This window comes from Peromyscus eremicus, chromosome 22 (assembly GCF_949786415.1).
Source record: "Peromyscus eremicus chromosome 22, PerEre_H2_v1, whole genome shotgun sequence".
NCBI classification, from domain to species: domain Eukaryota; kingdom Metazoa; phylum Chordata; class Mammalia; order Rodentia; family Cricetidae; genus Peromyscus; species Peromyscus eremicus.
This window is the reverse complement of record NC_081437.1, coordinates 42,829,061-42,855,934: the sequence shown is the minus strand read 5'-3', so window position 1 is coordinate 42,855,934 and position 26,874 is coordinate 42,829,061. Positions and strand designations below refer to the sequence as shown.

Here is a 26,874-nt window from a genome sequence, read left to right as displayed (position 1 = left end):
TACGGTCAGGACAAATCTTTCTCACCCACCAGTCCTGCAGCTGCTTGGACCCAAGTAAACTCATAAAGGCTTATATTAATTAATTAATTAATTAATTAATTAAAACTGCTCAGTCATTAGCTCAGGCTAACTATTGACTAGCTCTTACACTTAAATTAACCCATAATTCTTATCTATGTTTAGCCATGTGGTTTGTTACCTTTTCTCAGTTCTGCCTTCACATGTTGCTTCCTCTGTGTCTGTCTGGCGACTCTTTACTCTTCCCAAAATTCTCTTCTCTCTTTGTCCCACCTATACTTCCTGCCTGGCTACTGGCCAATCAGCACTTTATTTATTAACCAATCAGAGCAATACATTCACGGCTTACAGAGCAATATCCACAGCAACACTAAAACAAAAGACCAAAGTAGAGAAGCAGATAAAATTATATAATAAAAACTAACACACTAGACACATGGGAAACAAATAAGCATTATATCACTATTCACTTAGTAGTATTGTCTGAGGTTTCAACCTTACAAATATATCACTTTGATGTGTTCCTAATTATTAGGATGAACTATGTATATTTACATACTCAAATATCAGTTATTTGCATGTTCAACGTATTATTTTAGTGAAAGTAAAACAGAGTTGATTCAAAACCTGGCCAGCAACCAAGGAAGAAGAAAGGAATGGAAGATTTTATAAGAACATAATAATGGAAGATACAACATTTTACTGAAGTTTGAAGTTTACAAAACACAATCATCATTAACTAAGAATCTGGAGATGGAGCTTTGGGAAAGACTCAAGACAGAGGCAATGGAAAAAGAGCAGAGCAAAAGATGATATATAAACAGAAATAAAAGAAGAACAAGTGAAATAGAAAGCCCACATGTTGATGGGGTTAGAAACTGCAAGAATTAATGGAATTATAGAATATCACGTGAAGAGACTCTCAAGCTGACCAAAGGAATGTCCATGACACCAATTCCAAGAAGGATAAACTTGAAATCTTCTAGATGTAAGCAATCAAACCCAGTCTTGGAAGCAGCAACCCAGGAATCTATACAAATGTCCATGCCAAGAGCCTGAAATTAATACCCACATGAAGACATAGGTAGGAAAGAGTTTTTCTTTTGTTAAATGTTTCTGGGGACTAAATAAGTAATTTTTCACCTGAATGCACACATGGACACATGCTCATGTACACAGCCACACATTCACACATGCACATCATTGCACACGTATTCATACACACAAGTGATGGACAAACAGGCGACCTGCAGGCTGGAGGAATGTGGAATATGGAATGATCATGGGCTCTGGCACCTCTTCTCACCTGAGATTGACCACGTGCTGCTGAATCTACTTAGTCACCTTAGGGTGAAATGACACTTTGGACACATGTACAAATGATTTATTTTTATTTTTATCTATCTATCTATCTATCTATCTATCTATCTATCTATCTATCTATCTATCTATCTATTTATTTGTTTGTTTATTTATTTATTTTATCCTTCCAGGAAATAAGAGGACAACTGTTTGGCAAAAAGAATGTGCATGTTGTGCATAGGTAGAGCAGGTGCCTGAGAGCAGCTCCCATGTATTCTGATTCCCACAACAAATGAACATACATGTGGGGACTAAGACCACTGAAAACCAGAAAATACAACTGAGGCATAGCTCCTCTTAATGCGCATTTACTGTGTCTGGAGAAGCCTAATATTAGATGTCCTCCTTTGCAAAGATCAAGGAAACACAAATTACCTCCCCCAGCTGGTTTATGCAGCCTCATGTAAATTTCCATAAAGTCCTCACTCCCTCCTCCTTTCCTGTCTTCTTTGATAAAGCAGTAGTTTCCTCCTGCAGCGAGGCAGCATGGAGTTCTCTTGCAGTATCACCTTGTCTAACTCTGAGTAGGACTTTTCTTGATGGTCTCTTCTATCTCCCAAATATGTGGATTCTTCCTTCTCATGGCCAATACTAAAGCCTCAAGAGGCAAAGCTCTGGGCCAGAGGCTATAGGATAAAGCTCCTATTTTTGTAGGTCTCATGAATGCCACTATGTTGTCCCATATGATGGCTACAAGAACTGTGATCTGACTTTTAGCCAGTTGCCTAATCACTTCAGGCTTATCACACAAAATGTCAGGAGCTCTTCTGTCTTTCAAATTATCATTTTTGGAAATGTATAAAAATAAAAGAAGTTGAAACACTATGGCACCTGCTGAGAAAGAACTCTGTAGAATCCTTGTACATTGTGGTACATGGGGTCACTAATGTTGATGCTTTAAATACAAACTCCTTTGTAGCTAATGCTTTCACAAGAATAGGAACATATGGTTGCAACCCTACCTGGAAAGACTGTCAATATAAACTCTTGTGTCCTCAGCTATGTGTGTCCCTCTTTGGAGAAAGTATAAGTTACATGGGGGAAAGGTTTAAGCCCTTTCTGCATGGTCTGAATTTGGGGAGGGAGAAGGTTCCAAGGACAAATGAGAGACACACCAGTCAGTACCTGAAAGCTGTAGAAATCCCAGTACCAGGTATGGGGTTTGCTACTGTGAGATACCATGACCTTGACTTTATCAACACTTTACACTAAGCAGATCTCACCCAACACAGTTCATGCTGTTTCTAAATTTCTGTTTCTGGAGTTCTTTGAGAAAACAAACAGGGACAAGGAACTTGCCTGCAGGCATGACCACCCAGAAGGCTAGTCCTACAAATCCCTGTGTCACCTCCACTCTCTTAAAACTATGTTTAGATTTTATAGATTTTGTTATGTGAGCATTATGTACTAAAAGGTTTTAATTAAAGATTTTTTTAATGTTGAGTGAAGTGTTCACTAGCTTGATATGTAACATATACACATACAAAATTAAATTTGTCATATAATTTATTTTCTTTAAAAACAAACCTCTTTTACAAATTGCCCTTGTAACTTTTATTTAGAATTTAAGGTCATTTGTAGCTTAATGTCACGCAAATAAAATTCCCCAAAATGCTAAGGTCGTTGTTTGGAGTTTTGCACCCTGACAAGGTAAATCTTGTCAGCTAACTATTGGACAAACAAAGCTTCTGGCCTGAAAGCTTAGGGGCTTGCTGGAATACAGCTCACTGAGCCATAAGCTCCCAACAGCATAGCTAGGAACACAGAAACCCCTTTCACCTTGGCATTATGTCTGACAAAAGCATAAATTTCTGTTGTAAAGAAAGTTGCAAAAAGGTTGTCTTGGTGCAGTCTTTGAAACAGGAAGGAAACCTGTAAAGAATCGTATTCTCAGAACTGAAAGTTTCAATTGGATATGTATCCCAGGCTTGCTCTGGATATCAATCTTCAGATCCTCTTGTCTCAGCTTTCTGAATTATAGGTGTTGAAACCACACACATCCAGTTGTAAAAGAAACTATTGTGTCGTTTTTATCTGATTTCCCAAATAGCCTGGATGGCAGCTCTTCTGAAGGGGATGAATGAACATTATAATTAAGTCATTCACCAATAGAAATGTGACTTGAGAGGCTAGAAAGATTGCTCAGTGCTTAAGAACAGATTCTGCTCTTGCAGAGGACCTACATTCAGTTTCCAGCACCACTTTGGGTGACTCACAATCACCTATAACTCCAGTTCCAGCGGGTCTTCTTCTGCATTCCACAGATATCTGTACAGATGTGTGTGTGTGTATGTGTGTGTGTGTGTGTGTGTGTGTATGCACATTTAAAAATAAAAAGCTTAAAAAGAAATGTGTCTTGATCATAAATACTTGAAAGTGTTATCTGTTTTGTCTCTTTTTATAATCTAAAACTCACATTATCAGTTTTGAGAGGATGTCCTGTGCCATGTTTTGGGGTTTCTATTGCTATAAAGAGACACCATGACCACTGTAACTCTTATAAAGAAAAACACATTTAACTGGGGTGGCTTGCTTACAGTTCAGAGGTTTAGTCCATTGTTTTTATGGTGGAAAGCAAGGCAGCATGCAGGCAAACTTGGTCCTGGAGAACTAGCTGAGAGTTCTATGTCTTGACTTGCAGGCTACAGAAAGAGGTCTGAGACACTGGGCATGACTTGAGCATATATGAGACCTCAAAGCCCACCCCCACAGTGACACACTTCCTCCAACAAGACCACACCTACTCCAACAAGGCCACACTCCTAATAGTACCACTCCCTATGGGCCATTTTCTTTCAAACCACCACAGGCCCTAAAATGGTTCCTTAGTTACTTACTGGTTATTTAGAGTAACTATTATTATAAATAATATAATATAATATAATATAATATAATATAATATAATATAATATAATATAATATAATATAATATAATAACTGAGCCTATAAGGTGCTAATGAGTTCCCACTCCTGAAAGGTCTTCTTTTTAGAGAGGAAGCTGCACTTGGGCTCACTTATAGTAAATGTAACACAGCAAGAGTGGTTGACTTTCAAAGTGAGGTCGCAAACTGTCTGTTCTTGTTCTTGTCTGCTTATTTAATAGAGGCAGCTGTCTTGTTGCCCCCAGAGGAGCCTTTAAGGTGTCAATCTTCAGACACTGGGTCCTGCCTCCAGCCAGGCTATGGAGCCTTGAAAGTCTTTTCAGAAAAAAGCCCTGGAAACAGTTCAATAGCAGTTTTGTCTTGAGGTCAAAGCACCCAGCTGAGCTCTACTCAGGTTTCCAAAGTCAGAGACTTTGTTCCAACTGACTAAGCCTCAGAGTAATTTTCTGTCTCGTTGGGAGAAAATACATACTGTTCCTTGGGTTCTTATTTTTAAAGACTGTCCACTTAGTACCAAGGGGAGAAGTGACCTGTGTTTTCAATAGATTCATTAATGGTTCAGGAGAAATAATATGTACACACATAAGGATATATAGAGACAATGAAAAGTTTAAACAACTGGTAGAAAGGAGGAGTTCTCTGAGCAAGTATTTAAATTTACATCTTGATTAAGGGTTATAAGGTCAAGGAAAAGAACAAATTTAAAGGGGAATGATTAAAGCTGGTAAAATTGAGATTACTAAATATACATAAACCAAGAAAAGTATAAAAACAAAGGAACTTTTTTTTTTCTTGATTAAATGTGACCATGTGACCACATGTAGGGTTTGGAACAGGCCTAAGATGCAAGGTTGAAAAATGCTCTGCCGTCATTTATTTCTGTGTAGTAATATCCATCAAGGGATGTGCTTGACTTAAACAAAAAAGATAAATCATATAAGACTAAAGCAATGAACAAAATTCTTTTATTAAATACATCTAGCAATTTTAGTTTGAAAAAATCTGAAAGATCCCTCAGGCTTGATGGGATATGAGGGTGTGGCCAGTACACTTACTTCCTCCTGTGAGCAAAATGTTGAGCACCCTCAGCCCTACACACTGCCACAGTGTCTTCCTTATCCATGGTCTCATCCTCAATTTCCACCATCTACAGATCTACAATGTTTGACATAAAAATGCACCGGTAGTGAACAGACATTTTCTCTGTTACCATTCCCTAAATGCACAGGAACTGTTTACATCATACTAAGTATAATAAAGAATACTGAGATTAAATTATTTGGGAAGATGTATACAGCTCTGTGTAAAGGCTTCTATATCCCACCAGGGACTGGTATACCTGAGGGCTTTGAAATCTATGGGATAACTAGTACCCTGGAGGTGCTGGAGATGACTGTATTTCCAAAAGGAGTGCTATTCTGTGATCTTTTGGATATATGTCATGTGGCAAATTTTTATTCCTACTGGTTTGAACAAATTTGCACAACTTGTTAAAGAAACAAGTTGGAAACATATGTGTAAAAAGATTTATACAGCTTTGACTTAATGTCTCAGAAACTTCCTTTGTCAAACAGTGCTTTGAAGAAGACATAAGCACAGAGATGCAGATGACAATAACCCACATTAAAAAGGCAAGATGGCATACAGGTACAACCTGACATGATTTAGTCATGGAGTGGAATACTATTTGAAGCATGAAATAACACTGCAATTCAAAAAGGAATATATGTAGATGGTAAGACAGTGTGACTTAGCAGACTCTGGTCTACTGTTTCCAGAAAAGGGTATGTGAGCTAGAAGGTGGTTGGTCTAGCTGTAGACAGCACATCTGTGGTTAGCAAAGAAACCAGAGAACTGAGCTAAAGGCAACCCAAGTTTGGTTGTAATTGTAATGTAAGGCAAGTAAAAAGAATATGGCTTGTTTTGCATAGTAGAAACACTAAACTAGAAAGAAGGAACATTTATTGAATGCTTAGTATGTGGATTTTCCCACGCATCATTTTATTGTGTGTTTTATGTCTCATAATCTGCAATGGAACCTAAGCATTTGCTAAGTCAGACATATCGTGGTACCTGGTTGCTATCCTTGTGTAGGTAATTTAATTCTCAAATCCAAGATGAAGGTTTTTCCACTGGGCTACACCAAGGCCTCTAGCTATTTGAACACTCTCAGCCTTTCTCCATTCTTACCAAGCAGCATAAAACCTCATGTATAGAGTAGGAGGAGACTTGAGAAACATTTTCTAATTGTCAGTCATTATGATGTCCCTTGATTCAGTGGGTTCCTCCTGCGCTCTAGTGAAGCTTGGGGTCTTCTTTTCTTGGTTCCTGGGAAGGTAGCTATAAAACTTGCCTTTCTGGGGAGTGGGCATAGACCCTGTTAACTGAGATATGCTTATGTGTATTTTCTTGAGCCAGTGTGTCCTGTGTGACCCTTGTGTATATCTTGTTCTCCACTATTTTGAGAACTGTGCTGAAGCACCCACCCCTCCTGATGCTCTCTGCCAAATGTCTAGATTCCACAGAGCTCTGTGAAGAATTTGGATCCATGATGAGTACACTGATGCTCAAGACCCCCAGCCACTGCTTCAGCCTTCTCACCTTCCAAGCCTCAGGACAACTATATATAGGCCATATAACCAAGGTTCTGTAGCATGAATCTTAAAGGTACTTATTAATAAAATCAAACCTGAGGCCAGTTATTGGGGTGAATGCTGGAAGATCAGAGAAGCAGAACAAGCCACAGCTGTTAGACCCCAAAATCTTGGGTCTCAAGTGGGCGCCCCAAGAACCCAGACTCCGGTCCAGTTGATGCAATAGCAAGAGGTGTTTATTGATGCAGCTGTACAGTAGGGCAAACTCTGATCCAAAGAGCAAGAGTCGCATCTTACTGTAGCCACATGGGTGATTTTAAAGGAAAAACCCACAAAAGCCATAAGATTACAATTCCCATACAATTTTGTTTTACAAGATCATGGTCTGATCACAGAGTGGGTTCTTCCTGAAACCTCAAAGGGGGTATCAGGGTGGGAGTGGAGTTTACACAAAGGTCACAGTGGTCCTTCCTGGAACACTTGCAACTATCCCAGTCACAGTTGAGCACATCTCTTAACAGAAATCTTTTTACATTTTTACATTGTTACAGGGGTGGTTGGATAATGATTGAGTCAGCTTGTCCTTGGAACTAGATTTTTAGTTTCTCATTTCCTGGGGCTTGGGGGTATAAGCCTGAAGGGTTAGGGTCTTTCACAGCCACCTCACCTTGCCAGTTTCTCAGCTGATCCTGTTTCCTCAGACTAGGAAGCCTCTGAGTTCTTATCCAAATAAATCTCAGCTGGAATGCTTCTCGAAAGCCTGAATGCTTAACCAGCCTAGTTCCTGGTTTTCATGCCTTATATACCTTTCCACTTTCTGCCCTCACTTCCTGGGATTAAAGGCTCACTTCTTGGGATTAAAGGCGTGAGTCACCATGCCTGGCTGTTTCCAATGTGGCCTTGAACTCAAAAAGATCCAGATGGATTTCTGCCTCTGGAATGCTAGGATTAAAGGCGTGAGTGCCACCATTTTCTAGCCTCTGTATCTAGTGGCTGTTCTGTTCTCTTACCCCAGATAAGTTTATTAGGGTGCACAATATTTTGGGGAGCACAATACCACCACAAAGTTCTGTTATTCAGAATTATATATTCTTCTTGGAGACTATTTCTCTTCCCAGAACATATGACTTCTAATGTTTTCTAGCTGTGGGAGATTCAAAGAAAGAGAGATGTTTATTTTAGATTTTTTTTAAACCCTCTAATTTTACATGGTCTTGGCTCTTCTCCTATATGTACAGACATTTTCTCCATAACCAATAATACCCATGAGCTGAAGGGAAAAGTTGATTTGAAAAAAAATCTGGAAGTCTGGAAGATACTTTGTTTCTTTCTAGCTGATAGCCTCTGTTACAGAAAGCAAGATAGAAATGATTTCTATTGACCATCCCAGTGGATGTTTGCATAGGCTGCATTGGTGTAGGGAGAGAAGGAAGGACTTAGTAGACAGCACATGTCAGAGCCTGTTCCTGTCATGTTATAGCATCAGGAGGTTACTCATGGGTAAGAAGATAAGCTAACAACAGGAGAAAATGAAAAGAGAAACCAAGTCCTATTGATAGGAACATGGTAAAGGTATGAACAGCATCCATAACCTGTGTTTCCACTCCATGTACTAACTAATACATGTACCTATACTGAATGTACAGATATTGTATAGAACTTTAAAGATAATGTGGTGTAAAGATATTAATGTTAAAATAACTCAGAATAATTTTATTTATCTTATTAACATTCTCTGCCTTATGAAAACATTTCTATATATTCCCACATATCTCTTTATTCTGCATTCATATCTATGTTTTCCCTTATTTAATCAATATTTAGAAAAATATAACAAGATACTTATTTTACTTCTGTTTCATGTATTTTAGTACATTGCCATATAATTAGTATTTTATTTACTATTATGCAATATAATAAAGTGTGACTATACATGACTTAAATTCATATCTATTATTAGATATTTGACTTATTGTTGTTGTTGTTGCTGAAATAAACAGCTTTTATTGCTTTTCTTCTTAGGTTACTTTCTTGTGGTAAATTTCCATGGGTCCACGGCACAGTTTCTCCTAAGCCCTAGGCTGACCTGGCTGCCTTACAAGATTCTCTCTCATCATTGCAGAGCTACCTGGTGCCAGCGTGTGGTGTTGGGCATCCTTCCCTGTGGAGTCCCCTTGATTCTCTTATGATGACCCCTCTATTTTCACCTTACTCCGAGGGCTGTTGTCAGGACAGATTGGTATCTATACCATATTCTAGAGAACTCTGCCCTTGCATGATACCAGACACAAGGATATTTACCAGCTTTCATTTTATTATGTCCTGTTTTCCCACAACCCTTCTATTCAACCCATTGTACAACCAAGGCCAGGACCTGGGTCTTTCTTCTTATCTGTCTCAAAGCTATCAATTCTGTATGTATATCTTTTCAAAATCCACTTCTCTGGGCTATTTATCAAGGTCTTGGGACAAATATGACCATATCAGAACATTTCAGCAACTCCCCATTTAGGAAATGCATAGCACCAGAAGAGGCTCCCATAGCTGAGGTCAAACATTCAGTCATCATTCCTTCTGTTCAGTGTTTTGTGACAGTGAATTTCCACAGTACTCAGTCTGATCTTTTCCCTACTGTCAATTTTCTTTATATATCTTCCTGCCTTCCCATCACAGGAGTGCATTGGATCTTCACTTTCCCATCAGAAATAGTGTAAGGGTTGAAATCTGGATTTTGGTCAATAAGATGGTACTCAACTCAGACCCATTGCCAAAATCATTCCCAAGGATGGTTTGCATCTGTTTCTGCCTTTGCATACTTAACACTACTGACTAAGGGTTTGTTAGTCACAGAGATCTTGGGTTTAGGAAGACTCTAGGAGTGATTTCCTAGTCTCTTTCCCCAGAATTCAGACAGATAGGTAGTCTGAAGAGACTTGATTTCATCTCTGGTAAGGTCAATATCCTCTACTGGACTGGGTAGATGGTCTAGCAGGTAAGAATGCTTGTTGAACACATATGAGAACCTGAATTCACATCACCACCATCCATGTAAAAATCTGAATATGGCTGCACAAGAGGACTTTAACCTCAACACTGGTGAGACACAAGTAGCTGGGGCTTGCTGGCAATCAGCCTAGCTCCAGGTTCAGTGAAAGACCATACCTCAAGGGAATACAATAGAGAGTGAGGTAACTGTCACCTGATGTTCTTTCCTGGCCTACACATGTGCACAGGTGGGTACATCCCATACATGTATGCACATGCTACACACATACACAAATCTTTCTGAGGGCACAGATTTATAAAAGCCATTTTATTTCCTGCCAGGAACCCTGAGGCCACAGAGAAGAGACAGTGCCCTCAGATAGTACAATGCCTTCTCTTTTCTCAATATCCTTCTACTTATATAGTTAACAAACTCTAAAATGCTTTTATTTTCATTATTTCTTTACCAGCTCCCATTTCTGTTTGTTGGAGCTCAAGTCAAGGATCTCATATGCTAAGTGTAGCCCAGCCCTGTTTCTGGCATCTCGGTACACTCTGGGCAACAAGGCTGCATAGGCCACGGTGGACATACCCCAGAAGGAGCAGCCTGGTCATAGTTATTGTTAAGGACACAGTTGTGATTCTTGACCAGCCTGTTGTCCAGACAGGTAAAGGAAGACTTTTTTTTTGAAAGATTTCTTTTGGTAAAAGGAGGGACATTGTGGCTTTCTAGTATCTTAATATCAGGCAAGAAATTGTGCTTCTGGTACCTGGAATGGCCCAGGCATAAAAACACAAGTAAGGTGTAGGTGAGTAGGAGGCCAGCTAGATGGTAGACAGATAATGAGTTATCTTGAGGGGCCTCAGTGGGGACACTCTTAGAAAGTGAGTGAAGTCCCCACTCCAAGGCTGTGGGAGCCAAACTGCAAGGACTGGAGGAGAGAAAGGAAGAGATGAGCTGACAGTTTCATAAGCTGAGTCAGTTGAGTCAAAGCAGGTCAGAGACTCACAGTCCAAGAATGAGCATGGGAGTATCTAGTCATTGGTGTGACAGGACATTCATGAGCCTTAGGAACCAAGTGAGGAAGAAGTTTCTTGTAACAGAGATAGGGAGGGGCTTTGTGACTCTTCCAGGCTTGAGAGCTAGGACAAGTTCAGTTCTGCTAATGGCCAATATACCTTCCTTGCTTGCATATCCATCTATCTATCTATCTATCTATCTATCTATCTATCTATCTATCTATCTATCTATAGTATGTGCGTAAGTATGTGGTGTGAATATGTGCATGTGTTCACATGTGTGAGCATACATATATACCCATGTGTGTGTACACATACATGTGTATGTGTGTAGAGGTCCTTAGTTTATGCTAGGTGTCTTCCTTGATTGGTTCCCTCCCCCCACATCTTATACATCGAGACATGGTCTCTTGCTGAACCTGGAATTTGCCTATTCCAACTTGTCTGCTCAGCCAGCTTGCTCAGGGGCTCCACGTCTCTGTCTCCTGGGATTATAAGCAGGCCATATTGCTCAGCTTGCTTGCTTTCTTTCTTTCTTTCTTTCTTTCTTTCTTTCTTTCTTTCTTTCTTTCTTTCTTTCTTCCTTCCTTCCTTCCTTCCTTCCTTCCTTCCTTCCTTCCTTCCTTTCTTTCTTTTTTCTGAGACAGGGTTTCTCTGTGTAGCCCTGGCTGTCCTGGAGCTTGCTCTGTAGACCAGGCTGGCCTCAAATTAGAAATCGACCTGCCACTGCCACCCAAGTGCTGGGATTAAAGACATGCACCAACCTGCCTGGCTCAGCTTACTATCTTAAACAACTCAGGTCTACCTGCCTAAGGATAACACAACCCAAGTAGTCTGTGCCCTCCCATATCAAGGATTAATTAAGAAAATGCCCCCACAGACACGCCCACAGGCCAATATGATAGAGAAAATTCCTTAACTGAGGGTCCCTCATCCCAAGTGACTCCAGTTTGTGTCAAGTTGACAAAGTCTAATCATACATGGTATCAGTATCAATAAAATAAAACATGGTATAAAATTTTGCATAAAGAAAACTCTTGCTGTACCAAGTACCAGGGATATGTCAAATATTTCACATGTATTTTCTTTGCTGGTCTCTATGCACACAATTTCACACAGTTTCTATCAGGTTGTAATAGAGTTCATGTGGTGCACTATGAGATTTCTAAACATTTGTCATAAGTCATTTCCTGTGTTGCTCTACCACTGCATATACCACTGCAGACAACCATAGTTTCTGTATATTTCAGAGTTTTTAAAACACTGCTAAACATGCTAACATGTGAAATAAAAGACTGTTGTACCTTGATGGGGGACAGAAATTCTGTGTGGTTAAGTGTAGCATGAATCTTAAAAGTTCTTACTAATAAAATCAAACCTGAGACCAGTTATTGGTGTGAACACTGGAAGATCAGAGAGCCAGAACAAGCCACAGCTACCTCACCTCGCCGGATCCTCAGCTGGTCTTGCTTCCTCAGACTGGATGCCTCTGAGTCCTCATCCAGAATGGGTCTCAGCTGAATTGCTGCTCAAAAGCCTGAATGCTTAACCAGGCCAAATGCTTAACCAGCCAAATGCTTAACCAGGCCAAATGCTTCTAGTTTCTGGTCCTCACGCCTTATATACCTTTCTGCTTTCTACCACCACTCCCTGGGATTAAAGGCTTGCTTTCTGGGATTAAAGGCGTGATGAGTCACCATGCCTGTCTGTATCCTTGAACACATGGATTTCTGCCTCTGGAATGCTAGGATTAAAGGCGTGTGCTACCACTGCCTATCCTTTATGTTTAATATTGTGGCTGTTCTGTCTCTGACCTGAGATAAGTTTATTAGCATGCACAATATTTGGGGAAATACAATACCACAGTTAAGGGAGTTCATGCTGTCACCCTCGTGGGCAATAGTTGCTTTTTCTGTTTCATATACTTTGATATTAATTAAAAATATTAAAATCTATTCATCTTATCCTGAGTCTTGAACTTCTTCTGTGGCCACAAACTCTTGATGTTCAAGTCAGCCCCATGAAGCAGTGCTCCTGAATTCACCCCAATCCCTGTATTTCCACAGTGTAAAGTTTACTTTGAACTTATTCTTTCCCATATTGTGTTGCTTTCAGATAACACATGCAATTAAGGATATAAATTCAGGTGAACTCTGCTTTTTTGTAAGAATGAGTCACAGCAGAACACCCAGGGTCATTATGTGGGAGGAATATGATGCAATCATTTTAGAATAACTGGGGGAAAGTATAAAGCACTGGGGCAATTTTATGTTGCCAACCAAGCAATCATTTCTGAGTTCCTCAAAAAGGCACCCAGATACATTTCTGTCACCTTGATGCACTAATTTGGCTCTCAACTTCTTTGCATGAATGCAAGCTAGAGACTTACTTCTCCTGGGTTGAGTAGTGTGAACTCATTTAGTGAATAGCGTGGCATCTCTAGGGAAGCAAGGTATACTTAGATACCCTTTTTATCACTAAAATATCACATTCTTGCAGAGACAGAAAGGATGAGAGAATGTATTTCTGCAATGCCTCAGTGAAGGGCAGAAATAACAATGGAGAGACTTTAAGGAGCACTGACAGAAATCAGATGAAGTTCAGTCGTATTTCTTAGTATATGACATCACAGAATTCCAAATGCTTCATCTCACATCATCTTTCTAAGCTCAGAAAAGGGACAACATGTAGGTAGCTTGTTTCACATCAACACTATCTGATACAGTTCCACTTGGTTCCTCAGTAATTCTTACACCTGCACAGGAACATGATGTTTGCCTTTTTCATATTCTGCAATGTTTACAGAACCTTGAATGACATTTAACATATAGTAGCTACTCAACACTTTTTTGATTGAATGCATAGATAATAGAATAGTCATTTAACCTAATAAATTCTAGAATTAAACTCTTAAAGTTCCGTGGTCTCACTAAATATATGGATATAGCATTTTAGCACAGGTATTAAAAGACTTTCATTTGTCAACTTGGCATTTATTCAGTAAAATGGCACTTGGGTACTTATGACCTTTCAGTTAGCATGCCAAGCCCTGAGAATACAAGGACACAGCTTACCTCTCAGGAAGCTAGGCAGCCCCAGTTGCAAATCAGCAGGCAAGACTCCTGCAGGCAGGCCTGACCACACCCCCCATTGGACCCTGTAATCTACAAGCTCCACTCCATCCCCCAAACCCACCCATCCACCGAGACTGCAGCTGCTCCCCAAGACACAGACTGTGCCAGCTCCGACTGGACCAAGAGGTGAGTGACTGTTCTCTCAGCTGGTCACCCCAGCCTCTAGGCCCTAGGCCCAGAGGCACAACCCATGTCCCCTACCCTCACCCATTGCAGGCCCAGTTGCAGGCCAGCAGGCAAGATTTCTGCAGGCAGGCCTGATTGACTCTCAGGAAGCTCATTGCTGCTGCTGCTGCTGCTGCTGCTGCTGCTGCTGCTGCTGGTGGTGGTGGTGGTGGTGGTGGTGGTGGTGGTGGTGGTGGTAAAACATACAGACAGGACTAGGAACAGAACATATGGTATTCATTTAGATAAAGGTCTACTGCAGTAGAGCAGCTCTAAAGGGCAAAGTTTGTGGCCAGAGACTGACATGAGAACCAAAGGTGTCCAGAGATCACTGAGTTGTCAGGCCCTAAACAAAGAGTCCTGTAGGATGCTCTGTGTCAAATGATGTAGACATCTAGCATTTCCACTCTAGAAAGTTATAAACATGGATAGTGTTGGCTTTGCTTTTAGTTGGAGCCTTAGCTATAAGCTATGTTTGGAAACAGGCAGTATAGGCAGGAAGATGGCTTATTACCTACCTCCTCAGAGGTTCATAACTTTTCCAAATAGTGCCACCAGCTAGGGACCAAGTGTTTAAATGCAAAAGCCTATGGAGGACATTTCATGTTCAAACCACAACACAGATGAATTCTGGGATCTAGGCTGTCAGAATTTCTGATCATGAAGTAGTCTGTACACACTATGGCTTTGTCCACCCAGAGAAAAAGGCCACTTAAGATGGATTTCTTTTTATTTACAGCTTGTATCAAAGTGTGGAGGGCTTTCCAGGGAGAAACATTCAACATTGATGCACACAAGTATAAAAATTGCAAAGAACCCTCTAAGAGTGTAGCCAAATATACCTCCTTACAGTCTCCTTCCTTCCTTCCTTCCTTCCTTCCTTCCTTCCTTCCTTCCTTCCTTCCTTCCTTCCTCTTTCTACCCTGTTGAGCTTGTTGGTCCCCAATAGAATTTATGTTGAAGACAGCCTATTTTCACACTGTGGTATTTGGAACATTCTTACACAATATAAATAAACATATAAAAATATGTAGAAGAGTCACACACCACAATGGCAGTTGGCCTAGCCAACTAAAGATTAACCTGGCATTGGCATGAAACCCAGGGCCTCAAGATGCCAACTGGATGCAGGTTGGATACTGTTTAATGGTACTAGCTGAGTATCTTGAGAGGTCACCAGTGAAGGCCTTCAAGGAGTACAAGTGGGAATCCTGAGGGAGATACTGACTGGGAAACTTGGGAAAATACACTTGGCTGCCTTGGAGGGTATTATGAGTAGCTTGGGAGAGCACTAGTCAGTACCTCTGAAAGGTAATGGTCAGAATCCTTAGAAGAGCATTGGTCAGAGGTCTCAGGAAAGTACTATTGGATACCATGGAAGAGTACTGGCTAGAAACTTACCAGGGCATTACTGGTCAATGGCTCTGATAGGATGCTAGTCAGGTAATTTTGACTGCTTATCAATGCCAAATTGTTGACAAAATTGACTGATAGCCAGCCAGGCTAGCATTAAGGACTCTGTGGAAGTTTGAATTAGAATGCTCCACAAAAACTCATATATTTGAATGCTTGGGCTTCAGCTAGTAGAACAGTTTTAGAAGGATTAGGAGGTGTGAACTTGATGAGGTAGGCATGGCCTTGTAGGAGGAGGAGTGCCATTAGGAGTGGGCTTTGAGGTCAACCCAGCCTCTAGGCCCTAGGCCCAGAGGTACAACCTGTGTTTCTCTCTCTCTCTCTCTCTCTCTCTCTCTCTCTCTCTCTCTCTCTGTCTGAAGTCAGGATGTAAAGTTCTCAACTACTGTTCCAGCAGCATACCTGCCATGCTCCCTGCTATGATGATAATGATCTAGCTCTCTGAAACTGTAAGCAAGCCCTCAATTAAATGTTTTCTTTCATAAGAGTTGCCTTGGTCATATTGTCCCTTCACAGCAGTAGAACAGGCTATTTTTTTCTTATGAGATTCTTTTTTTAATTAAAATATAATTATATCATATCCTTCCATTTTGTTTCCTTCCTCCAGTTCCTCCATGACCCCATCCCCCACCCCAAACTCCTCAAATTCCTGGCATCCTCGTCTTTGTTATATAGGTGTATATAAATACATAAATATAACCTGATGAATCCATTCAGTGTTGCTTGCATGTACACATTTTTTCAGGGATGATCACTTTGTATTGGATAATGGATTAGGGGGCTCCTCCCTGGAAGAAGACTACTCCTGCTCTTGGCATCTGTAGGGTGAAATTCTTCAATCTGTGTATTTAACTCATTTTCAGTTAAACTTCTGAATACCTAGAGAATTTTACCTACAATGCTTATTTACTATTGTGCTGGTCTGCTGGTCTAACAGTGCTGTATTTGCCTGATTCTTTTTATACTAAACCAACTTGAACCCTCTCTCAGGAGGAGCTACCATGTATTCTATTATTTATTTGTCATTGAGCAGCAATGGGCGTCTCTTCCATGTTACAATAAGGTATTTTCATTGTTTTCTCATACTGGCATGGTGATTTCACTTTCCGTCTTTAAATATCTTTCATATTTATCATCTGTTTACTTGTACAAAATAATTTCTTCAGACCTCAGACTGACATGAAATTAAGGTAGACACCAAGTTTTAATCCTAGGTATCATAGCTTTCACTTATAAATGTCACATTTAGAAATGACCAATTTTAAACATGCTTTTCTTTTTTATGGTTTATGACATTTTTATCATAATCATTTTGCAAGTTATTTCAACTTAAATTATGTAGCATCAATCTTAAAGAATCTTATTAATAAAATCAAACCCGAGGCCAGTTATTGGGGTCAATGCTGGTAGATCAGAGAGACAGAACAAGCCACAGCTATCTCACCTTGCCGGATCCTCAGCTGGTCTTGTCTCCTCAGACTGGAGGCCTCTGAGTCCTTATCCAGAATGAATCTCAGCTGAACTGTGTTGCTCCAAAGCCTGAAAGCTTAACCAGCCAAATGCCTAACCAGCCAAAATGCCTCTAGTTTCTGGTCCTCACGCCTTACAAACCTTTCTGCTTTCTACCACCACTCCCTGGGATTAAAGGCTGCTTTCTGGGATTAAAGGCATGAGTCACCATGCCTGGCTGTTTCCAATGCAGCCTTGAACTCACAGAGATCCAGAGGGATTTCTGTCTCTGGAATGCTAGGATTAAAGGTGTGTGCTAACATTTTCTAGCCTAAGTATCTTGTGGCTTGTCTGTTCTCTGACCCCAGATAAGTTTATTAAGGTACACAATATTTTGGGGAACACAATACCACCACAAAATTACCCTTATTCAACTCGACTAGAAGCATGAAAAAAATTGAAAAAAAAATTAAGTTTAGAAGTAAGAAAGGAAATTTGGAGGGATGATGGAAGAAAGGGAGGGTATTTGCTTTATCAGGGGAATGCTTGACATCTGGTAGAATTTTCATCATTTCAGAAGGATTTTCTTTCAAGAGTGTGTCTGGGAAGGTTATGAGTAATAACCCAGTGGTACAAAGACAACAGGATCAAAGATAGGCACCTCTTGAAGACTCCCTGAAAAGTGAGCCTGTGAGTAACACAGCAGGCTTCCCCTTATCTTTCCACTGCAAGTCCAATGTTGTTCAAATGTTGCATTTGGCATGAGACCCCTGGACGGAAAATAATGCTCATAGGGTGTCTTAGTTAGGGTTTCTATTGCTGTGAAGAGACATCACAACCATGGCAACACTTAAAAATGAGAAACATTTAATTGGGGTGGCTTACATTTTCAGAGGTTTATATCATCTGGTAAGACATGGTGGCATGCAGGCAGACGTGGTGCTGGAGAAGTAGCTGAGTGTCCTACATATTGGCTTGCAGGCAAAAGGAAGTGGCCTCTGTAGATGTAATCGTTTTATTAAATAAGAAACAAAGAGCCAATACAGAGATGCTGTAGCTAGAGTTTTCCTGCCTGGTCCAGGACAAATGTCTGTCACCCACCAGTCTCACAGCCGCTCAGATCCAACCAAGTAAACACAGAGACTTATACTGCTTACAAACTGTATCTTGCTAACTGTTCTTATCTTAAATTAATCTATTTCTATAAATCTATACCTTGCCACGTGGCTCGTGGTTTACTGGCATCTTCACATGCTGCTTGTCATGGCAGCGGCTGGCAGTGTCTCCTACTCAGCCTTCCACTTCCCAGAATTCTCCTCTCTCCTTGTCCCACCTATACTTCCTGCCTGGCCACTGGCCAATCAGTGTTTTATTTATACAGAACGATATCCACAGCAATGAAAGCCAAGAGGTCAGAGCAATAGCTAAGAGCTAAAAACCTTACCCTTCACTGTCGCTGTTGTCCTACTTCTCCAAAAGAGACCTACTTCCTGTGTGTTTGTGCTTTTTATTGACTTTCTATTCTGCCTTCTCATTGGTTGTAAACCCAACCACATGACCTCCTTGTCACTGCCCGTCTGTACAGACCTCCAGGTCTTCTATGGTTGGTATTGAGATTAAAGGCATTTGTCTCCATGCTGGCTGTATCCTTGAACACACAGAGATCCGTCTAGCTCTGCCTCCCAAGAGCTGGGATTAAAGGCGTGCGCCACCAACGCCCAGCTCTGCTATGGCTTGCTATTAGCTCTGACCCCCAGGCAACTTTATTTATTAACATACAAATAAAATCACATTTCAGTACAAATAAAATATCACCATAGGCTTCAGTGTCACACAGAGGAAAGCTTGAACAAAAGAGACCTCAAAAACTGTCCTCACAGTGACACACTTCCTCCAATAAGGCCATACCTACTCCAACAAGGCCACACCTCCTAATAGTGCTACTCCCTTTGGAGGCCATTTTCTTTCAAACAACCACATAGGGTGCCTTAGTTTCTTTTTTATTACGATGATTAAGACATTATGACTGAAGGCAACTTGGGAAGAAAAGGGTTTAATTTAGCTTACAGCTTATATTATGAAGGGAAGTAGGGACAGGAACTCAAAGCAGGAACCTAGAAGCAGAAACTGAAGCAGAGATCATGAAAGAATGCTATTTACTGGTTTGCTCCCCATTGCTGGCTCAGCCTACTTGCTTATACCATCTAAGACCACCTGCCCTGTGGTAACACAACACACAGTGGTAGGCTGAGCCCTCCCGCATCAATCATTAATCAAGAAAATATCTCTAGATTGTTGCCTACAGGCCAATCTGATGGGGGCATTTTCTCATCTGAGGTTTCCTCTTTCCAAATGACTCTAGTTTGTGTCAAGTGGCCAAAAACTAAACCAAAACAAACTGCAAAATAAAACTAATCAGAACACAGGGTCTCCAACTCACCTTTTATCTTGTTCTTATTTTACTAACAGTTCTACATTCTGTGTGCCATTTTGAGCATTACAGCTAACAATATGATCTCTTCTGAAGGGGAAACTCTAAGACATTTTCCAGACTACTAGGCTTTAGGGTCTGAAGCCAGGCCGTTTCCTTTAGAAACCCAAAGCCGTCTTGTAGATCAGGCTCCATTCCAGTGACAGCTGTCCTGCCTGACACTTTTACATGAGACCACTAGTAGGTGTTTATGTTCTGCACTGAAAAGCAGTTATTTAGATAGGACTCCATGGCAGGGCTGGCTCTGCATAGACCAAGAGGAATGCCTGTAGGATATGTAATTGATGACACACAGGTGACCATAGGAGCTCAGTCCTGGGTCCTGAGCCTGGCCTCTGCTTCCACTTGGGTCTTCTGCGAGAAGGGGCAGCATCTTAGAGGATAAGGTTATCACCATTTCTACAGAGCTTTAACACCCTTCTAAACAGCAACAACCTCGGGCTTGCAGACCTAATAAAGGATCTCTGTGTCTCCTTAGTATGGCAGATTCATGGTCTGTAGGTTGACAGAGATACATTCAGCTGCTGTGATTCTCTGGTTCTCTGGCCTTTGACAGCATGTATGCCCTCAGTAGTTAGGCAGTGGGCACCACACTGCCCACTACCTTTGGCTATCTATGTAGCCAGTGAGGTTAGTGCTCCTAGGACAGTGACTCTGCCTCCTTCCATCCCTCTCCCAGGATCACAGCAGTAAAAATAGAACTAGATTTGTTCACTAGAGCTTATCAAATAGATTTATAAGTTTAAATAACTTTTCTTATTATTATTATATATTAACAAATATACATTTACAGCTAATATCTCCCGTACAGACTGGGCAGATGCAGCCCTGTTATCAGTTTGAATGTATGGTTTCCTTTTAAATATATACTTTTAAAATGTAATTAAATGATATATTTACACCGGTTCACTCTCTGACTTTTTAATTTCAGTAATATAGAATATCTTTGCAAATTATTAATTCATCCCCAAATTTAACAGCTATGCTTTGGTGTGTATATCACTGAGCCAATGATTGTACCAATCTCACTGAGTTGATTTAATAACCAGGTTCCTAAGGGAGCTCCCAGAGCTACTGATCTGAGCTTAGGGGAGTCTGTCTGGACTGCATTCATCAGCTAATCCTTAGCAGAAATAGGTTTATTTCCAGACTGTCTAATCTAAAGTCAACAGTTTTCAAACATAATATAAGCTATTTTAAATATTATTGTTGTATACAGCTGGGAAATGAATACCTTTTGGCACTAAAATGAATAGTCTATACAATTCCTAATGTTTTAGACCAATTAGAGTTCTTTCAGACTTTTCAAGTACCAAGCACAAAAGCCAAACAAGTTTTCATGAGATTACAGCAAAAGCTTTCAAAATTGCATAGTTCCACTCACTGATTCTGCCAGCAGGATGTAGCCTAAGAATTTATTCCTTTCTATGAGTATAAGCATGGAAGTTGGCCCCAGACTCTACCTGCCTAAGAGCATCTGCCAGTGCTAACTCAGGTGATTGCCCACTGGCACTCTGTTTGGGATGCTCATGGTGACTGAGGGGATTGCTGAGTACCCACATCAAGGCACTGATCATTGCCTCATGTATTCAGAACTATGAGCCTACATGGACATCTTTTTCCCACATAAGAATTTTTTTCTTCTATTCCTGTTTCTGACAGGAGCTGTGCACAGGTATAGCTCTGCTATCTCATAACAAATCCTCTCCCTGTTTTTAATCATAAACTACATAGCAAATGTTTCCAGATTCTAGTATTGACTTCAGATTTTTCCACTTCATTACAGACCCACAACTCTACTTGGATGTGTCTGGTGGGATCCCTAAATTAATATGGTAAAAAAAGGATAACCACATCTTTCTTTTGTCTCTTTTCTATCTTTACTAAGCCTACCCCTTCTCCCATGTGATTACTCTACTATGGAGCACACATCTTATTTGCTGGGCAAATCCTGCTTTCTCTACTTCCAACTGCTCATGATCACAGCCAGCTTACTGATGACCTTTCTTCACCCTGCAAACCATTCCATTAACAATACAAACCTCTAAAACATCTAACTGGGTCATGTTCACAGCCTTTGTTTCTCATTGCCCATCTACAGTTCTAGGACAACAAGGGTATTCCCCTGTCATAGATACACAGAATGAAAACCTCTTCCATGGGTCTCTGCAATCCTAGGTGCAACAATCCTTCTTTTTGCCTTCACGACCTGTGAAGGTACAATACTCATTGTTTCTTCTGCTTATAAAATCTTTTTGTACATCCAGTGCAATCTAATTTTACCTAAAGATTCTTTCTAAACATCTATTTTAGTTGAAAAGTAAAATTGATATCTTTATCGTGTGTGAGAAATGTTTTGGACTATGTAAACATTGTGGAGTAATTAGATCTACTTAGAGTATATATTACTTCACCTCCTCATCATAGGGGAGAAAATACTTAAAATCTACTGTCTTAGCAATTTCAAGAACAGGACACATCATCACCAAGTACAGTCATCACATTGTATAAGAAATCTGAATTATCTATGGAGTTTTCTCAGTCCTGTGTCTTTATGCCACATACTCCATGGATGGGTCTCCCTAGCCACCTTTGATGGAGCCAAATCCTGCTTCTATGTGCTACCAATAATATTCTTTATAGTATTTCATATATAAATATATATTTAATATATAAAAAGAATATAAACAATATTCTTTATAGTATTTATCAGTGTCTAAACTACTGCAGCTTCTTAGTTTTAATTTAGGAATTTATTGTTCTTCCTCTTCATTAGGTTAGCCTCATTCAATTTTTCTTCAACGAAACAGGTGTTCTGAAAATACCTGTGGACCAACTCTCAAGTTTATCTGTCCATATTTTCACTTGACCTGTTAGAGAGAGTACAAACATCCCTGTAGCTTTGAGACACTGCTCCCCAGACAACACAAAGCTTCTGGGATCTGAGTCTCCCAGACAGGGCTCAGCAGATGGGACAGTGGTCTGATACTCTACACTTTGAGGGGTTGAGCAGGTATCTGAAAAGAAAGCACTCAAGAGAATGAACTCTAGGAGGAAGACGGGTCTGGCAGAATTAGTGTTGGAAGGCATCCTGAACTGTGCTGTCTCTGTGCCTCCTGAACACATAAGAAATGCAAAACAAGGCTTCTTCACATTTAGTATTAGTTATATGCAGTCCAAGTGGTAACTAGAAAGGCACGGTTCTTTGTCATGTAAGGAAATGCAACACTAGTTGCTGGTGTTTAATGATTTCTTTACATGATCAACACTGTTCTAAGCATTTTATGCAACCATCAGAGGTGGAGAAACTAAGGCATAGAGGTTGGATAAATTGTTTAAGATCAGTCATTAAAGTTGGTCTGAGGTTTACAAATTAACCAAAAAATGTAAGTTCTGGTACAGGGCAAGTGTTTCCTGTATTATGCAAAATGATTTGATTGTGCTTACTTTAGAGGAGAAAAGGAAGTGATCCATTTTCTGCCAGCCATACAATGTCATGATGATACTCATCCTCAAAAGACAAGTAAACAAGGGAGAAATAAAGGAAATATATTTGATTATCATCTTATGGGACATCTTTTAAGGGAGCTCTAGACTGATTTATACTTGGGTTCCATGATGGAGGCCACTACCTGATATTCCCTGCCTGATGCCTAGTGTGGATCTTAGGACTTACCAGGCAAAGCACATCATAGAATTTCTTTATGGTTAGTTCCAAGATGGAAAGGTGGAGGCATAGGGGAAGATTCCTATTTCTAGGCATGGAGATTTGCTTTAAGAAAAAGAGGTTCTAGATTCTAAGATTTTTTTGGAACAGAAATTCTATTTTCTATGGTTTGTCTTGGGAGAGAATGGATAGTAAAACATGGCAGGGTGGGAGACAAACAGAGCCTTTCTTCCTGAAGGCTCTGAGGCCCCTCTACTCTGTGGGAACCTTCTATTCTTTATGTTCACAAGCTCATTTAATCACCTAAACTTTGTTAAATGAAAAGAACAAACCTCTACCCTACCCAGATGTTCAGAGGTTGACCCATGTTCATATAAAAGTGAGCAGTGCTCCCCAGACATGCTTTGTTTACACTAAAACTGTGGTAATAAGCAGTCAGATTATTCAAGGGTCAGTGGAAACATGACCATAAAAATTGTTGATGACAACTGTAGAATAGTTTATGAGATCAAGTTAATACAAAGTGTTTAGCAACACGTTAATTTAACCATTTATTTATATGCAGAGAAAAATCTTTTCCAACTGGATAAAATACTTGCAGAGCAAGGATGTGTTTAAATAGATTAATGTAAATAAATGAATCCTGTCTGTGCAGAAATATTTTTGTGTAATTATCAAATAACAAACTAGCATGAACTTTAATTCATAGTTACATAGTTGGCTGGAAAAATTCCAGTTTGACCTCGAAGTTTTCCTTCCCACCAATCAAAATGTGAGTCCGTCTTTGATATAACTGTGATTCTGTCTCCGGCTTGAAAATTCAAATCACCTGGCTGTTGCCCTTCAAAAGAGTACAGTGCTGTCACTTCTATTGGCTGATTCAAACTACCTAAAACAAGAAAATGTAATTGGATTGTAAATTATTTTAGGAAAGAAGTTGAAGTATGGGTTGTTAAGATAGAAAATGATTGATTAGCTTTTAATTTTTGGTTTCCTAAAGGGTGTCAGAACCCACACTGCTCAATCCCTGCAATGTTCACATTATTAAACTTAGAATTTTCTCCTTTCAAAAGATGAAAGACTAAGACAGATTCCCAGGATCCATATGGTAGAAGGAGAGAACTGACTCCTAGAAGTTGGCTTTTGGCCTCCACAAATGCCTTGTGTGTGGACACTGCTTTACAACAGGACCAGTGCCATAGGATCACAGTGGGAAGCATGAAAACCCAGAACAGCAGAAATCTAGTTTCTAGAAAACCTAGAAAGACATTTAAAATATTTTTATCTATATGACAATATTTAAAATTTTGATTACCCGATTTTTTGACAATATTCTTTAAACTTACACAAAATGGCTAATTTTTCAATAGTTTATAAATCCAGTAACACATAATTTGAAGACTTTAGTTGTAAAAGTTTAGGACATTAAATTAATGGCGCTTTAATCTTTGGCCTCAATGTGTGTTCAATTCACTTTTTTTTTTAAAGTGCTTAATTCTTTCAAGAAAAATTTCTAAGGAATATTTAAGTAAAATAAGTTGAGAAATATTTTTACTAGAAAACCATGGGCTGGCAATGGTAATGCTTGCTCCTGCATAGTCTCCATTGGTCTCTCAAAGCCTATCAGAGAACAAAAGCATACCATTTGTCACTAATGAATATTTACAATTAAACTTACTCTTTAAAAATCCCATGAATAGAGTCCTGAACACTTTCCTAGATATTTTCATAACTTATAAATTACCTGGAAATTTTGTGATTGTAGGGTGGTTATAAATCATTTTTAAACAATAGCTTGTTACTTACCAGTTTTCTCATGATAGCTAGAAAGCTCAGGATATAGCTTATATTCATTTCCATTACCTGTTAAAATAAAAATAAAATAGGGGAAGATTTAAAAGCTTATTACAGTATATAAAACACACAAAACATCAAATCCTGACCCTGCTAAAGGTTTACACTATTGGGCCAGGCTATAAACTGAGAGATGCCTAAATACCCTGCAAAGACTATGTACAAGGCAAAAGTACCTGAAGTGCCTGATACTGCTCCATGCACAGTTCCAGAAGCAACCACAGAACAATTTAGCAAGCAAGGTTGCAGCCCCACATAGGGATCTCTAAACATTCACTCTTGTTTAACCCTTAAGATAATTTCAGACATCATGTAGATGAGCCACTGTATAGCTTCTCATAGATATCTGAAGTTCAGGATAAATTTAAATAGTCATACGGGACATGCTTACAACACATTATGAATACCAATTATTTAAATTAAATAATCATATTTCTGCTTCTGAATTAGAGACTATAAACCACACTGATCTGAATCCTACTATGGCCAATTAAAGAAAATCAACAGGCCTTTCCTAGTAGAAAGAATGTACAGCACCCACTTTCAACCTTTAAACAATATTTCCATGCTCTCAGCTAGGCTGGCCCTGAGAAATTCCTCCATAAACTAGAGATCAGGAAATGCTGTCTCAAAATCACTTCTCTCCACATGAATATAAAGATATAGAAAAGGAAGGTGATATAGATATCCCAGGAGAACCTACTTGAAGAAACTGAATAGAAATAATTTTGGGTAGATTACCATATATTAGATAAACATATGCCAACTAAGATTTCCTCAACTCTGAAATGGAAATGGGAACCATGACTCTACTATACCAGGAAAGAAATCTAAATGAAAAGACAAATGAAACTAAAAATTTTACTGACATGAAATAACATCTCTATAAATAGAAAGCACAGCAAGGAGAGATTATGAAACAGTGAAAATTAATATACAGATAAGACAATAGGTGAAAATCCAAATGTTATAGAGTGAATAAAGGTATTTAACATTGTTTTGATTTACATATTGATAAAGGAAGAGAGAATCAACAAAATGATCTCAAAGTATTTGAAAAATAGTATCCCTAAATTAGACATTAACACTATCACAAGAAACTTCAAGGAACTGAATACAGTATTTCAACACAAGGTAGGAAGACCTTCTTGGTCATGATTTAAAAAATATGAATCTATAAAAAGTACGGGGCTGTGGTGATATTTTGTTTGTGCTCTAACAAATAAAGCTTGCCTGGAGATCAGAGAGAGGGCAGAGCTAGCCACTAGTTAATGATATAGGCCAGGCAGTAATGGCACACACCTTTAATCCCAGCACTTGTGAGGAGGAAACAGGAGGTGATATGGCTCGGTGGAGAGAGGAAGTGATAAGGTGAGGCGGAGACTGGAGTTAAGCCCCTTTCAGCTGAGTAGCTGGTGAGGTAAGAAGTGACTGTGGCTGCTCTGCTTCTCTGACCTATCAGCTTTCATCCTAACATCTGACTCCAGGTTTTTATTATTAAGACCAATTAGAATTTGTACTACAGACGACAGACATATTTCACATAACAATTAAAACTTTTATGTGGTAAGTAAAATACATGAACATATACCCACGATAAATGTTGAATACACCAAACCCAAATGACAAAGCCTTTAGAATACAAATATTTTCACAATTTAAGCAATAAATACACCATAGAAAAAACCCTGACCAATAAAATGAATTTTTCATTAAAAAAGTAAATCTAAAACTCCAAAAAATATATGAAGAAATTTAAATTCACTAACATATAGGGTTGAACATGATCCTGTTAACGAAGAAAGACAATTATCCTTGCCTGAGAAACACTTCAAAATGT

General features: G+C 39.5%; 1 protein-coding gene across 3 annotated transcripts in view; it reads right to left on the bottom strand.

Moving 5' to 3' along the window:
• Positions 1–23,718: 23,718 nt before the first annotated feature.
• Positions 23,719–26,874, bottom strand: part of Sh3yl1 (SH3 and SYLF domain containing 1) — a 49,089-nt gene continuing 45,933 nt past the window's right edge. For 2 of the 3 annotated variants that reach the window (XM_059248606.1, XM_059248605.1), the window contains 2 exons: positions 24,987–25,043; positions 23,719–24,069 (listed from right to left, as the gene is read on the bottom strand). In XM_059248606.1, coding sequence (XP_059104589.1) covers positions 23,879–24,069; positions 24,987–25,043 — 248 coding nt within the window. In that variant the 3' untranslated portion in view covers positions 23,719–23,878. The remainder of the gene's footprint in view (positions 24,070–24,986; positions 25,044–26,874) is intronic. The other variant, XM_059248607.1, reaches the window with a different exon arrangement.